The following is a 17280-nucleotide window of genomic DNA, read 5'->3' as shown; positions in this document are numbered from 1 at the left end:
ACTTGCTTAATTAAAGTCTGTAACTGTGTGAAGGGTTTTGTGTGCGTGTCTGTTTTTCATGTTTTTATATCCATATGGGGACTTTAACCTGAATGCACACTAACTAATGGGGACTTGTTACCATCGGGACAAAAATTGTGGTCCTTATAGGTAGAGACTGGTTTTTGGAGGTTAAGACTTGGTTTTTCCGTTCAGGTTACAATTGGGATAAGGTTAGGCGTGCGTGTGTGTGTCAGAAGAGAGGCAGTAAATATAACAAGAGTGTGATAGATTACAAAGTTTTACAAGAAACATTTTGAACTCATTCTTGAACAAAATAACAGTAAATCTCATGTCTGTGAATTGTATGCTTCATCGCGTCCTACAGCTCTGCTTTTAATTGTGAATTGATTCAATGAAGTGAATGCTTTATTTAATCTAATATTGATCATCTGTTCCTGTTGTATAACAACTGGAAGTTAACGATCACAGAGTTTTGCATTTAGTCTTGTGTGAGGTTTATGTTTTCACAGAGGGCTGTAACTAAAGATGCCCGTTAATTTAAATGGCCATTTTGATGAACTAAAATTGCTTGTTTTTTTATCCGTGCAAAGCCCAAATAAATGTATCCTAAATGACAAAGAAAAGCTTCATCAAATCTTCACATTTCCGAAGCTGAAGTTTGGTATTTTTGCTTTAAAAAACAAACAAATAATAACTAATTTGCAGTCGACCAACTAATTAATTAGTCATTCTTAACCTTGGAAACAGCAGTTTGACCAAACGAATCTCAAAATAACGTTAATCTTAACGTCTATTTGTTAGCTTTTCTGGAGCTTTTAACCAAAGCCTTTTTTGTTGTGCAACATATGGGGAGATCAGTTGTCACGGATAACTCTCTCTGCCATACCAAGTACAAAAGTGCAAGACTTAAGACAACTTTTTTGTCAGACAATACATACTGTATCTCTGTGTTTAAATGACTCAAAGGGTGTTTTTCCCATATATGAAAGTTAAATTATAAAACATCAATGTAAATTAATTTGATTATTTTTTAGCTGGATAAATATTGTAATAGTTTGAGGCTTTAAATGTTATGTCTTATGTAACCACTACACACCAGCTGGCCCCAAGCACATAAAAAAGAAGGTACCAATATAACAACCTACTAGATTTAATGAAATGTTTGGACTACAAACAAACAGTGTGTGTGTGTGTGTGTGTGTGTGTGTGTGTGTGTGTGTGTGTGTGTGTGTGTGTGTGTGTGTTGTGTGCACCCATATGTCATCCTCTCTTTTGTTCCAGGTTGCAGAAAACTTGGTACAGCGTGACGGGGATTTCCTGATCCGTGATTCGCTGTCCAGTCCAGAAAGTTATGTTCTGACCTGCCAATGGCGAAATGCTGCCCAACACTTTAAAATCAACAAAAAGGTAAGAATTCATAGAAAAAACTCCAGACTGGGATGTTGATTCTCTGTGGGGTCGGCAACCTTAGCGACCCTTTTACATCTACTTTGATTAAAATGTAGCTTAAAGAAGATTTGACTTGAAGAATATTGTAATACACTTTTAAGTTATGTAAATAAAAAATTATTGTAGCAGAAACATATTTCTGCTACACAAAATTAGGTTTATTTTTTTCTCTCCAGAAAATGTTCTGATATTTGTTATTTCCGTGTGAATTACTGTGAAAAATCTGAGAGGTAAAAAGCCACTCTTTGGTTAAAGTGGTCACAATTGGTAGACATTTGCAACTTGTGACATTAGGGCGCAAGTGCCATGCTTCATTTTAAGGATTCATTAAAAAAAGGGTTGGGAACAACCAGATTATAACAAATAAATAAAATCTTTTTTGCATCTCTCCTTTAGGTAGTGATGTTGAACGAAGCCTACTCCAGAGTAGAGTACCGGCTGGAAAGGGAAGGGTTTGACAATGTCCCTGCACTTATAAGATACTACGTCGGCAACAGAAAACCTGTCTCCCAGGTGGGTTTGGTCACAGTGTTTTTATGGAAACATCTTCATAGGTTCTTTAATACAGTTTATTTGTTGGTGGTTAGTTTGTTTTCCTAATCGGAACACATAAAACAACAACAGGCTTGTTGGTCAGTGTTGAGCAAATACTACCTTCTTCTGTTGACATAACGGAATTTCAAATGCCCTCCAAAAACTGTTGTGTTGTGATTAAATAAAATGTTTAACTGCCTTTCTGACATTAATATGTACCCTTTCTCTGCAATTATACCATTTTATATCCTTTATTCCACTAAGAGAGAGGGTTTGAGAGAGAAAATATGTTGAGTTTACTGTAGTTTGTCTTATTTTGTCTTCTCTCTGTACATTTAAGGTGGTAGGAGCCATTATCTTCCAGCCAATTAACAGAGGGCTGCCGCTACGCTGCTTGGAAGAAAAGTACGGGTTGTCCAGTAAACATCGAGAGGCAGCGGGGCTAATGGCACAGGAGAGGCGGACTCACAAGCGCCTCAGCCTCAACATTACAAACGGACACACACACGACAACACACACGCTGTGCACGACAGCAAACACTGCCAGGACAACAGCATGGGCCGAGGCAGCCACCTCAGGTTGATACACAAGAAAAAAAAACACAAACACACTGATAAACACCAAAGCAGCTGGAGTAATGGATGTGTTTGTTGTTTCTAGACATTCACGTATTAAGCTTGTGCAATTTGTTAGATTTAAAGATGTTAGATGTTAAAGACTGTTGTACTTTTTAGCTCCAAGTAACACAAAGCCATTACTGGAAGTGGTTAGTGGGATACAGACCAAATAATGTTGTCTGCTGTATTTAAATAATGGAGACCCACCTTTACTCAGCCGTCCTCTCTTTGTTTCTCTCTCACACCCTCTGAAAGACATATAACAACCTTTTAAATCCCTTCCTGCTTTTAAGCTTGTGTGCCTCGACCTGTTTACATTCATCATTCAGGCAGTAGGCTATAGATCTGACATGTTACATACGTATCATAAGTCCTCTATAAATAAAGATCATGGTGTATGGCTTTTCTGCTGGAAGGAACAGAGCTGTGTAATTTCACACTGCATAGTAACAAATCAAGCATAATGTATGGAGTGAAGAGACAGAGCAGGAGCAAGGAAAAGATAAAAATGTTAGGAGACAGAGAAGGAAAGAGGGGTATAGGGAAAGAGAAAAGTATTTGTACAAAAAGAAAGGTGTTGATGTCCTGGTCTTCAGAGGAGTTCTTTCTTTGTTTCTTTCTCATTATTGGTGCTTTTTATTCTCGCAGTGTTAACCTTTATATTCATATTTAAAATATGTTTTATTTATTTCCCCTAAAGGAATATTTATGTGTAAATATGTTTACTAATATTAGTTTTCGATTGTCTCCTTTCATTCAGATTGAAGGATCGGTGTGGAAGCCAACCAGCAAGTCTCAATCAGGTCCAAGAGAGGCGCCGCCCGCTCAAGGCGCACCAATCGGAAAGTTACCTGCCTCTCGGTAAGTGAAAGTGAGATTGTTAAGGACTTCGAATGCTTCAGACACAGTCCTTGTCAGATTGACTAACAGCATCTGAAACAACGGAAACTATTCAAAACAGACCGTTTCACCCCATTTTATGCAGTGATTAGCCAGGTGTGAAAATAATAGGGGATTTGTACATTTTTATATATTCCTTACACAACTACTTGATTTTCTGTGTACAACTGAGTGCATCACTGTGAATGTTTCTGTAAGAGACACACGCTTTGAATTATTCATCGTGTAACACTCCATGCAGGCAGACAGCAGGGTTTTGGCCCCACTTTTGTTTGCTATTATTTGGAACTGTTTACTTCGGTTTTATAAAAGGCTTGTTTCTTTGAAGCATATTGAAGCCTTTTTTCACTCTTTATTGTGCAGTACATATTTATGAAAAAATCAAATTTAGATGATTAAATCACAACAACAAGTGGTCTGTGTAACTAATTTTGTAATTCAACTCATCTTCTTTTTTTTATTCCTCTTGGTCTACACACTTTTTCCTTCCTTTTTCTGTTATGTCCTCTTCTCCCCAGGATCTAAATCACAGCCCCAGCAGCCTCCTGACCCTCACCTCCAAAGCCCCAACCCCAAATCTCCAGTCTTTCGGACGGGCAGTGAGCCGACACTGAGCCCCTCTGTCCCACGGAGGTCTGCAGAGCTTCTGGCAGGTAAGGTGACCTGGAAGATAAAATCCCCTGTATCTTTGTGATAACGGAGCCACACAAAAAACAAAACCTCAGAAATATTACACAACCACCTGTCAACCTGGTATTTTTATGCTGCTGAGTAAATACAATACAATGTGTGTTCAGGATCTAGTTTAGTATATTGTGTGGCCACAGAATGATCACCAAGCAATATTTTAATGGCTTTATTGTGTGAATGTTACACAGCATCAGATTGTGCCCCTGCACATTCAGTACCAGTATACATGTCAAAATACTGAATTTTGACAAATCAGAAGCTGGCCTTGCAAATTGTTTCTTAATAATACTCAGAAATGTTTTTTTATCCCATTTTATTCATTTCATACATGTAGTATAGATGATACAGGGTGCTTCACAAGATGTAAAAAATAAACAGAAGAGACAGATGCAAATAGACATTCAAAATCATTAAATAGATACAAAAGATAAAGTAATAAAAACAAAGAATAAATAAATAAATAAATAAATGACAGTCAAGTAGATAAGAACAAAAACATTTTTGCTCTTGTTTTACCTATCTTTTATAGGTTTTAGTCCCAACAGCAAAACACATCACTGCTGGTAACAATCAATGATTAAAAAATAGCCTTGTTCCACACCTCTGAATCGCCACATCAACACATCTTTTATTTGTTCGGCTTTAAAAAAATAAACCTGTCATACTTACAGCCAAATAAAACCAGCCAGTCACTATGCCACTGAAGTGTGTACCTGTAGGTGTAAACACTCTTCTTATTTGCTCCTGCCATTGTATCATGCGAATGTAACCATGTCCTCGTGTGCTTTCATCTTAGGCTTTCGCTTTGTTTCTCTTATTCCAATTTATCATCAGAAGTAAACAAAACTTACTTGATTAAATTAATAGAATAAAGAATCAAGTATATCTGATAAAACATATTGTGTGACTGATGTTTTCTTTGTGTGTTTCCAGGCCAGGCCATCCGGGGCTCCGACAGCCAGCTGTGTCCTAAACCTCCTCCCAAACCCAGCAAGGTGCCGGTGGCTCGACTGCCTCGCTCCCCCTGTCTTCAACCACTGGTTCCCCCATCCAGCTCCTCCAACCTCACAGACTCCACCTCCTCCAGGCTACCTGCACCTCCCCTGGATGCCACAAGTGTAGAAACTCTTGGTTCTGCGTGGAGGAGTGGAGGTAACTATAAATAATATTATATTTATACTTTTGCACTAATAAGTGCAAATTTGGCTGTTTTTATTTACTGGACACTTTTCGGATCACATAGAGCTTTACTTGGAGCATTTTAAACAAATAATCAATCACTGCCCCATAAGTTTTAAGATGTTTGTAAAAATATTGACCATTTCTCTGGATCTGTTGGATTTAATTTAACTGATAGCGAGGGTGGCTTTGCAGCAATTTTCCTACCAGTTTGTTTACGCTTCTGTAGTTTTTTTGCCAAGTGGGAGATATAGTATGGGCTCAATAAAGTTCAATTTAGATTTTAAGTGTCTATAGTATTGTAGCGGTTTTCTGATACATTTTGATTTCCTGAAACCATTAGACCACTAGAAAGGAATTGGAAGTAAGCTAATGTTAATACTTAATGGATGCGATTGTTACTCCTCAGCCACCGCAGGCCCTCCTGTTCCTCCAGTCAAACCCTTGAAGTTTCATCATCAACTCCTGCATCCAGACTCTGCCGAAATGGGTCAGTATTCAGATTCAGAGGCAAAAACAGGACGGACTGAACTGCTGCAACAGAGTCCTGCAGACCTGAGGTCCTGCAGCCCGCTGGAGTGGGAGGAATCAAAATATAACCCCATCACAGTCGACACCCTCCAACTTCAGCCTCCGTTCTGCAGCTACGTGGAGAGACTGAGGAGAGAGGGGGACGGAGGGAGAGAGGAGGAGGGGCAGGAGGAGAAAGAGATGGGAGGAAAGAGAGGACTGGACAGAAGCTCCTACCATCACGCCATCGCCGCCTTAGAAAACACCAGCGAAGATGAGGAAGAGGAGGGCGAAGACGAGAGGAGGGAAAGGGAGGGGAGCAGTTTCCAGCGGCCCGTCGTAGAGACAGAGTCGACGTTCCAGCCGGCAGAGTTCGGATCTCGACTATTGCCGCCGGAAAACAAACCGCTGGAGATGGTGGTTCTAAAGAGAGCAAAGGAGCTGCTGCTCAGCCACAATCACCACAGTATAGCCAAACACCTGCTGATGGCCGACTGCCAGGTAAGCACACACACAGTGTAATTATCTAATGCTGTTATTTTATTTCTCTTTATTTCACAATCATTAAATCTGGTTAGAAATTAATTCACTTTAATACAAACTTCACATTTCCAGTAGCAAACATTTGTAGCATATTAAAAAACTATTAAGCAAAATTTAGCAGTTTTTTTTTTTTTTTTATTAATCCAGGAACAGGTTCTTATTTTGAACACAAAATAACTGCTGGAACTTTCATTTTATAATATATTAATAAAATAATTAAAGATATTGAAGATATTTCCAAAGCATTTTTACCTCTTTTCTTCTTATAACATTTTAGGATTTAGGATTTTTGAGGCCAATATCAATTTGAGAAATTCAAATCTGAATTTTCTTTCTTTGAGAACTGTGACACAAATACGTACTGAGCCCGAAATTTTAAAGGTGAAAAATAAACTTGTCGGTGCTCTCTAGTGGACAGACTATCAAGGTTCCTACACCAGGTGCTGGATTAGTATGTGGGGGAGGGGGAGAGTATGGAAAAATGTTTGTGTCCACTCTATTGCTACAATTCTGTTTTTCTAAAATATAAAATTCGGATTTTCTGAAAATAAATAAAGTATAGTGTGCGACTGAAGGCCTGCACGCCACAGCCTAACAGCCTGTGCCCCAAGGCCTGTTGTGTTCCAATCAAAGTTGGGGTTCGGCGTTTTCCAGTCGAAATTTCCAGCTTCCAACCTCCAAGCCTTTCAGGTGCACGACACCAAACAAAAAAACTTGGCTGTCCGTGACAAACTGATGTTTCTTGTGTACACACAGTTGAACTCATAGCAGTGCTCTTGGTGTTAATTAAAAAGATTGCAGTTTTAAGTGACATAAATATACTTTACTCGTTAACTGTATTCCCATGTAGCTACATCAGAAGGTAATCTGCAAAATTCAGTTAAAGTTGTATATTTTCTAATATTTTCACATGGCGTTTTTAACATTTTCCCGAACTGTATATCATAACCAGCTACCCAATAACATGGCCACATATTGTGACAACAATTTACATGCAGAACAGGTTGTACTATATTATAGTATATATTAATTAAAAACAGGCAATTGTACATTACATCGCCTTTTAGTTGATGGTTTACTTTATTCAACACCAAGGACACTGCTTTGAGTTCAATTGTGTACACAGGACACATCAGTTTGTCACGGTCAGTTATGTTTTTTGTTTACATTTGGCGCTGTGCACCTGAAAAGAGGTCGTAAGTTGGAAATTTCAGAATTATCAGTCTTCCTCTTCTTGGAAGTAATGTTTAGAGAAGGTCCTTTTCTGTAAACTACAGTGAACAGTGTTCTACATAAAACCCAGTATGTATGTATACTACTTTTTAAAATTAGTTTTATACATGTAATATATACATATACAAAAGGTAAATGGACATTTAAAGTAAGTGCAAACAGAAAGTATACACAATCCTGTGTCATGCTTCACTTTTTAAGACTTGTAACTTATAACCAGTAGCTGTTTAATGGTTAATAAATAATTTAAGACTTTACAGATCAGTTGTTCAACTTTTTACAAAGTCGTGAAAAAATCCCTTTAGCTGGTGTTTGTCTTTTTGTATTTAGTTTATAAATGTTCATGGGTTTCTCTTCCTCATAAACCATCTAAACTTCAGTTGTATTTTAGATGCTAATACTAATTGTTGGGGTTTCCATAAAGTAAACCAAATGTGTTATTTAGAGGGTTTTCACAGGTCTTACTGATGAACTAAAGAGGATAAACACCAACCAAAGAGATTTTTCACAGGGAAACCCTAAAGCTGATCTATAAAACATCAGTAACTGATTCACGTGTCTTAATTTAGAGGTGAAGATTTACCTGGTGCTGTTAGAGTGTGCGTGTGTGTCACAGAATTACATCTGTTATGCAGCTGACGTTACTGCTGCAACAAAATGATCCTCATGACGCAGGAGAATCACTCAAACCAAATATTACACACAACAAAATGTAATTGACAGCCTCTTGTAAACGTTTTTTCCCCTCCAGGTTGCCAGGATACTCGGAGTGACTCCAGAGCTTAAAGGTCAGATGGGCGTGTCCTCCGGTCTGGAGCTGGTGACGCTGCCGCACGGTCGACAGCTGAGGCTGGACCTGATGGAAAGGTACACATCAAACAGAAATTACACACACATACGACAGCACAAATGTTGAATGACATCAAGTAACACGTTTCTAGGAAGTTCAAGTCCCCATAAAAAAGCTCATTCACACAGTTCAATCACAATTAACTTGAAAGGGAACATTTGCTTTCTGATGGGTAGGTCGATACCACTCTCGTGTCTGTATGGTAAATATGAAGCTACAACCAGCAGGCGGTTAGCTTAGCTTAGCATAAAGGCTGAAAGCAGGGGGAAACGGCTAGCCTGGCACTGTCGTAAGGTAATAAGCACATTTCCCAAATTGTCAAACTGTATATTTAAGATTAACCCAGTTATTCCCAACTTCACAAGATTGATTTAAGGAAAAAGAAAAGATATATGAAATACCTCTGAAATCTTTATTTTAAGGGGTTAAGCCACTGGTTTAACAGAGTCTGTGACGTCAGTAGTGATTCATACCTGCTGATTCATTGTGCTGTTCTGGTTGATAAACGTGGAGGCCGTCCTGTAATGAGAGTAAATTCCCCCTTCAGACAGTCAATTCTGTTCTGTGCAACAACCAGACAGCCACTGAAAGATCAGATTAGAAACTGAGCGAGAGAAACAAAAACAGACACTGACATTACACTGCCGATAATCCACCTCTCCTCCGTTTCCCAGGCACCACACCATGGCGATAGGCGTTGCTGTGGATATTCTGGGATGTACGGGCAGCGTGGAGGAGCGGGCGTCCACCTTAAATCGCATCATCCTGGTCGCGTTGGAGCTGAAGGACACGGTGGGTGACCTGTTCGCTTTCACGGCCCTGATGAAGGCTCTGGATCTGCCGCAGGTAACACGAAACACAAACGTGATATCAAACACACTGAAATATATACTTCAAATACTGTGATAATTTAGAAATATATATTTATAGAATAAATGTGTAAAAATAACCTTCTCCCCATAAATTATCAATCAATTAACAATCATTCGTTGCTACTTTACCTTCTTTTTGTTTGCATGAAAGCAGAAAACACTTCAACATTTTTTTTGACATATGGCATAAAGTTTTAAAAAAAAGACACTTTGTTGATGGTTGCTGTCTGCAGATCAGTCGTTTGGAGGAAACATGGACGACTCTACGAAGAAACTACACACAGACCGCCATCAGCTATGAGAAAACACTCAAACCTTTCTACAAGAATTTGTACGAGGGCACAGGTACTGAACACACACACACACACACACACACACAAATGATCATATCATTTCAACATACTGATCCGTAGCAGTATTGATTGTCAGGGACTCCAACCAATCAAAGGACTTTGAAAAGGAGGAAAAAAACAGCCAAGTATATTTGCAAAATTCAGGCACCTGCATCCAGGTGCTTTCAAATTTACCTTTTCCATGTTGTAAAGTTAAAAACGAGGGATTTATGTGTATTTAGATCACAAAAAAAAGGAGATGGTGAAGCATTTACTTTCTGCCTGGCTGTTAATTTCAAATCCTGCACAAGAGGACACAAATCTCTGGAGTATCTTTAGGCTAAAGTGAGAAAGGATACAAATAGGGACTTTAAAAAGCCTTAATCATGCTTTAATCGACAGCATGCAAAAACACCTGAATATAAACTTGGCTGCAGCTAAAAAAATACCTTAAATTATTATTAATCTAACTGCAGACAGACAAACAAAAGCAACAGGCCTCACTTTGCTCTTCATTTCTCATTCGATAAAAATCTTGTTGAGATTAAACCTGACTTGAAGGGGTGCGGCATAAAAACAAGTTATATATACAAAACAACAATAAACAAGTATAAACAAAAGCTGTCCAGTGAACATGCATAAACAAGTTTAAGTCTCCAGAATAAAGTGAATTTGGAAGCAAATGTATTGACCTGGAGTGCTGCTATTCAGATAATTTTAAAATGACTTGAATTCACCAAAAATACAATTTGTAGTCCATCAGGAGGAAGAGGCAGCATGTTTTTATTTTATATACTTTTCACATGATTCCTAATGAGCATTCATGGGTTTTCTTCCCTACTAATGAATTTATGGGTTTATTTTATTCTATTTTAATTCTCATTTTATTTTCTTAGTTTATCTTACTTAGTAGCTTTCGTTACATGGTTATGCCGGTATTTTAACACAATGTCAAGCACCATGTATTGCGTTTTTGCACTAAAAGCTGCCATACAAATAACGTCTGATTGAGAAACGTAGTAATTTGAGTTATTTTTTAATTTTTAAACTCTGTCGGCTAAATCAGCTTCATTAACAGCTCAGTCACGTCACCCAGCGTGCCGATTTCTTCAGCCTTGGATCATTTTTAATATAACAGAGATAACATCCTGAGAGGAACGTCTTTATGCTTATAATAAAGTAATAATTATAATACTTCAGAGATTATAGAACAATTTTGACAAAGTTTGACAATAAAATGTTAATTTATTGAAATACACTAACCTCCTCCTCCTGCAGCTTCCTCTCCTCCGGTGGTCTGCGTGCCCCTCCTGCTGCCCCTCCTCACTTTGATGGAGCGTCCGTCAATCACACCGGAGGGGGCGGAGCTCTGGGAGACCAGCGACCAGGGCTGCGACATCATGCTGCGCCACCTAGAGACTGCACGTGATGTCGCACAGAACGCACCCAGCTACACGACCAACGCACAGACAATCTTACAAGGTAAAAACAAAACACGTTTACATCATAATTTTTTCCCATCAAATGTTTTTCAGTATCATGAAGTTTTTGTGTTTCGGTCTTTAGGGTTCCCGTGCGACGAAGACCTGCTGGAGGTGTTTAAAACAGACTTTCAGCTGCGGCTGCTGTGGGGAAGCCGTGGCGCTTCAGTCAACCAGTCCGATCGCTACAACAAATTCAACCTCATCCTCACTGCGTTGTCACGGAAACTGGAGCCCCCACCCAAAACACAAACCTTAATCTGACTTCACCTGAGCAACAACTCGCATACTGACACCCTTTGGACTTCAGCAGAACGTCAGGTGGATGAGAAGCTAAAGAAAACCTTATTGAACCCAGAAAGATTCAAAAAGTGATCAGAGAACCAGATGTTGTCAAAATCCAACTTCACCTATAGACTCTGTCCTGCAGCCGTTCAGAAGCAACCATAACTTTTCACAGTCGTCTTAATTCTCCAGACAAATGCCGGTTTAGTTCCAGACTTTGCTTCTTTTAATCATTTAATATTTCACAACATCGCTTAAAGGAGAAGTCTGTCTTTTATGGTCCGGGGGGCACCTGCAACTTCGGCCGCAGTTCATTTAAGAGTCTCTGCACAATTTACAGTCTAAAATTTAACAGTCACACAACACATGTAAAAACATGTGAAGTACAGGCAGAATTTGAAACATACAGGTAACATTGTTAATGTAATGACAAACCCACAAAATGTTAACAAGCCTTCATCAGAGCACCACAGAGAGACTATAGAGGATAAACAAATCGTCTAGTCTTCTGAGCGCTTTTACACAAGTCACGCCGATAGCGGTTCAGCATCTTGCACAAGGACACTTCAACATGCAGACAGTGGGGGATTGAACCGCCGATCACAATTAATAATCAAACCCCCACTGTTGACTTTTCTGTCAGTAGTGGGGATGATGCTACCAGATCTTTGGCTGTCATGAGCCTAAATCATTAAAGAGCCTGTTCTCTTTAAACCTAGCCTATAATATAAAATTAACCAAAGTTGGACATACTGGATGTTGTTATTTCACTGGACTTTGATAACAACTATCAGTTGTTTGTATCACTTTTACTCACTTATTTCCATTGCTGAGATCAGGAGGTGCAGCAGCCACAGGTCACAAAATGCTGTTCTGGTGACAAATGGTGAAATATGCCGCTTGGTCACATTTAAACTAGCATTACCTTTGTAAAAGGGAGCAACTGATATTCATGTGACAACAGAGCAGGCTTAAGGGAGATGTTGATTTGGAACTGTTGCTCTTTTTCCTGAACTGGCACTTTATTCTGACATTCCAGTTAATGAAGAGCATATTTCTTCAACAAGACTAAAGGAGAAGAACAGCTCTACATCTTACGACAAGTACATTGTGAGTAAAATGTCAGGATGTTCCCCTGAAAATGTAAATTTACGTGTACACTTTAAGGAAAGAAGAAAAAAAAAAAGGAGGGGGGAATGAGGGAGGAACTGTACCTTCAAAGTAAACGTCTGTGTATAATGTCCAGATATAAATAATAAGTGTATTTAACAGTTACCATGAGATTGCTGGCTGCATTTCTCTGTTTGACCATTGATACAAAACCACCTTTGCTAAGATAAGGTATGAACAGTAAGATATAGCAAGGTCCCTATGAGGTGGCTTTCAGAAATCATGATCTAAAGCAAATATTTTCCAACTGTAATCCCACAAGAGCAGAAAATCTGATTCAAACTCTTTGTACATGTGTAAATGTAGCTACCTGAACCAAGTGTCATCATTTTAATTTTTTTCTGCATAAACCTAAATGAATTGATTTAAAAAACAGAAGTATGTTAACATGTGAGAGACAAAAGTTGTAAATTGTTGAAATATTCACATGTTAATAATGGCCTGTACATATTTTCCTGTAGAAGACTGACTGTAAAAAAACAAAAACAAAAAGATTTTAATGTTTATATTATTATGAACTACTGTGGTAAGATTGAATAAATATGGCGTACAGACGTTAACTTTTTGTCACATGATTAATAATGCAGCAGATGTAGACTAGACATGTACTTCACTTCTGCCAGATGTTGTCTGTTATTTTACGTTTGATTTCACAATATTAAACTAAAGGTCACTCACAGGTCCCATCTGGTTAAAACTCGCTGTTTCGACTTGAATCGGCCGTTAGTCATCAGTTCTGCTTCCTGCACTGATTAAATGTCACAAAACAAATCTTTTCATTGCTGCTGATTTTATTATTAGAACAATATCTTGGAAGAAGAAGAGAAAAAAAAAAAAGCATTGTTTACAAAGTGTCTCACAACATTCAAAGTAAAAAGATGTGCACAACAATATGAGAGAAGTACTGCCATTGGTTATTACAAACATATAAAAAATAAAAACATTTATGAGGATGTTAATATCCTGTAAAATCACCTTGTACCTGCCGTTGTTGTAATTTACTGTAACTGATGCTGGTCTTAAAAAATGGGTTTAATTGTGAGTTAAACAGCTGGAGAGAATCTGTACAAAGTTTCCACAGGACAAACATGATGGTCAGAGTTTACAAAGATAAATGTGGAAGGCAGTTTGTTTTTTGCTCGGTGGAACGCAGCACCACGCTCACAGTACTTCGACAGGTTTCAGTGAAGAACTTACTGCTATCATATTTAACATGTCAAAGCTGATTTGTTGCGTTTTTGAATAGTATCCGGAATTACAGCACAGTGCCTATTATAATACTCGGCTCACAGTTTTTATTTGTATATTAATGGCAAAAGAAAGTTAACCGTTAATGAGACTTTTGGTAGAGTTTTTCCTCATTTTCAAAAGGTGCCGTTACTACTGACATGTATTATTTGATTAAAAAGGGACAGTACGCTCCAAACATGACTATGAGCCAACCTACAGAAGGAAACAGGAGAAGAGTATAATACATTTGGAGTGTACTGTCTGTTTAAGAGTTAGTATAAAAGCATCCTTACAGCAACATAAACATGAGATGAGTGTGTGGAGGCCCTCTGTATGTCACTGCCTTTCTCTTATCCATCTTTTTTAGAGGATAATCATCTCCACTACAAAAATCTTGAACGTCTGTGCCTGAGTGCACATTTACAATTACAAACAGGGTTTAGTGCTGAAACTGGTAGAATGTTTCTTCTTTTCAGATGTGATTTAGAAAACAAAGGCTGAAATGTGCCACTGCTTTTGTTTTGTTTTTTAAAAATTGTATATCTTTGGATTTTGGACTGTTTAGCATTGGAAGACATCGAATTGGGCTCTTAAAACCTTTGATAGGCGTTATTCACCATTTGTTTTTACATTTTATAGACTAAACAATCAAAAGATAATGATAAACAATTAGTTGCCGCCCTGCTTCGGTACAGCATGACTACATTACAACTAGGACAAACAAAAAATCTAATATGCAACACCTGACTGCACACATACAGTTGTCAAAAATTGCCAAAATATAACAGTTTTAGCTCAACTTAAGGAATCACAAGCAGTCTAGCTGTAGCTCGTCCTTGTTTGGAAAACACTGACATCAGATATGTACACAACACAAAAAGCATTGATGGATATGTGTACACGTTTACAAGGCATCATCAGAAAAGGCATAAACTGACAGACTGCAGAAACTGAATACTTGTTAATACTTGGACATTTTGGGAAATATGCTTACTCACTTTCTTGCGCAGCATTAGATGAGAAGACTGCTACCACTCATGTCTGTACGGTAAATATGAAGCTAGACCAGCAGCCGCTTAACTTATATTAGCATAAAGACTTGAGAAAGAACTAGTCTGGCTCTGCCCAAAGGTAACAAAACCCGTGTCTCATTTTTTTAATCTATATAAGGTGTAAAACCATTGCTGTGGAAAGCAAAGTTCTCACAATGTCAAACTATTAATCCAATGTCTGATGCAAAATGGTCCCAGGTAGGAGAGTAAATGCGGAGTAGTGTGCCCGAAAGTTCAAGTAACAACACTTACAGCATCATTCTGTACATTTCACAGCTTCATCAAAGAAACACAGATCACAACTAAGGCGTTGTTGACACCTGCTGTTTAAATCGACAAGAGTGGAATCATTAGTGGCATTTTTTGTCTTAAACAGCATCAAAAGGAAGTAAAACTTTACTTTACGTGTTTTTCTGTTAGTCTATTGAAGAGATGCAGTGAATGGTTAAAAAAACAATCACCAGAGAGACGAATGAATTCAAATAATCTAGAAAATCATGCAAAGAAAGTCGGTCGTTGCTCGTCGAGAGTTACAAAAAGAGTATAAAAACCATCAGGAAGAGAGGATTACTAGAGCTGTTTTTGTTTCTCGCTCCTGCACAGTGGTCATTCATAAAGTTCACTCCTCCTTCAGCAGACAACACAGACCTTCATTCATTCATCAGCCACTCACTCGTTCATTTTATCCGATTCAAATGCTGTAGTACTTCAGGGCAAAGTGCATCATTTCAATTCAAACCTTGTTGTCTCTCATGAAGAGTGTCCAATCATCAAATAAACCTAAAAACAATCACCATGGAAACACATTCAGCATGACATAAAAGATGTTAATATGTACAAATCATTCAATCTAACGTCACGCACGTTAACACAGGCACAAGTACACACGTTTTACACGTTAATGTGTATGGAAAGCCAAACATGCAAAATTGTGCCTGTTTGGCTTTCCATAAATGTGCCTACATGGCAACGTGTGTCGTCACATTCACAAATGCAACTGATTTATTTTTGGGGGGGGGGATGTAGTTGAGTCTCCAAGCAGGTGAGGCTGAGCCCAGGTGGCTGATGGGAGATGTAGTCCGGCGAAGAGCAGCACATACGTGGAATAATCCCTCCACGGTAAAACGACAAGAGGTTTTACGGCAGAGTCTGACTGCAAAGATACATGAGCTCCTCTTGATGTTTGGTGTTATTAAAAGTGGCCCAGTCCTGCTCAAGCTGAGCTGTGGTTTGGTGAGGCAAGGCTCCCATCTGCTGGTCAACTGGTAGCATTACAACCCAGGAAGAAAAGGAGAGGAAAGGTGGGAAGAGAAAGAAAGAGAGTGGAAGAGAGGTCCTGTGTTCACCTGATAGTCCTGCTATCTGCCTCATGAGTAGCATTGATTAACCCAGCTGCTGTTTGGCAGACATTAAAACACACAAAATATAAAATCATACTCATGCTGGACTTCCATTAAAACATCATGACAACGTGGCATTCAACATACAACTCAGCCAAAGTGGCGCGCATACACACACACACTTTCATAAAGTTGCAGCTATAGTCACAGATGAAACACTCAAACATGTTTAGGACACGTTAAAGACATGCGACTGTATGACAGTGAAGGCAGGCATGAGGAGCAGAGTGGCTCAGGCAGGCAGACAGGCAGGCAGACATCACCAACAGAGCACAGATGATGACGACAGGGATGAGTTGGAGCAGTGCAGCACTGACATTGTTAGTGGCAGCAAATACTGGGAGCACAACTGACCCTTAAAAGGCTGACAAACACCGACATTTTTTACTAAAAGGTTGGTGGGAGAGTCTGATTTAGAGAATATGGCAGGTGGAAAACAAATTGGAAATAGCAAGGAAATACTGAAATATGTTACAAACAAATCCTCCCTACTAAGCGAGCTGACGAAAGCTAATGTGCTATTTTATTTTGAACTTGAGGGCCCACTCCTGACCTTGAAAATAGCACTTTGACCAAGAAATCACTCATCACAAGGTTCACTTACTTGGTGTTTCCCGAGCTTTCAACCACATCTCGTAGACTTCCTCGGCAGATGAGGATGTTCAGATGCAAAGTCTTCTTGATAACCTGAGCTTCCACGTCATTAAGGGGACATTGTGATGAGAACTTCTTGTCAAAATGCTATTTTAGGTTTTATGGAGCCCATTCATTTGTATGAAAAATGCTATGTATGCTAACAAAAGAAGCTTCAATGTTGGCCGCTACAAAAGGCTTAGACAAACTTTTCCTCCAACACTTTGACCAGCACCTACAGAGGCAAATGTAGTTCATATAAGGCTGTCCTGTTAAAGCATGAAGCAGACAATGAATCAGTGAGCTGGGGAGATGC

The 17280-nt window shown here is 38.8% G+C and overlaps 1 protein-coding gene across 1 annotated transcript in view; it reads left to right on the top strand.

Annotated features, from left to right (window-relative positions):
- Positions 1–13209, top strand: part of bcar3 (BCAR3 adaptor protein, NSP family member) — a 42352-nt gene extending 29143 nt beyond the window's left edge. Inside the window, exons 4-15 of the mRNA XM_046048736.1 lie at positions 1285–1410; positions 1849–1965; positions 2327–2565; positions 3365–3465; positions 4023–4157; positions 5128–5346; positions 5783–6384; positions 8411–8526; positions 9184–9355; positions 9615–9726; positions 10992–11195; positions 11280–13209. Coding sequence (XP_045904692.1) covers positions 1285–1410; positions 1849–1965; positions 2327–2565; positions 3365–3465; positions 4023–4157; positions 5128–5346; positions 5783–6384; positions 8411–8526; positions 9184–9355; positions 9615–9726; positions 10992–11195; positions 11280–11458 — 2322 coding nt within the window. The 3' untranslated portion in view covers positions 11459–13209. The remainder of the gene's footprint in view (positions 1–1284; positions 1411–1848; positions 1966–2326; positions 2566–3364; positions 3466–4022; positions 4158–5127; positions 5347–5782; positions 6385–8410; positions 8527–9183; positions 9356–9614; positions 9727–10991; positions 11196–11279) is intronic.
- Positions 13210–17280: the final 4071 nt, after the last annotated feature.

Source organism: Micropterus dolomieu, linkage group LG05 (assembly GCF_021292245.1).
Source record: "Micropterus dolomieu isolate WLL.071019.BEF.003 ecotype Adirondacks linkage group LG05, ASM2129224v1, whole genome shotgun sequence".
Taxonomy (NCBI): Eukaryota; Metazoa; Chordata; class Actinopteri; order Centrarchiformes; family Centrarchidae; genus Micropterus; species Micropterus dolomieu.
The sequence above is the reverse complement of the archived record's forward strand: the minus strand, read 5'-3'. Positions and strand labels throughout refer to the sequence as shown.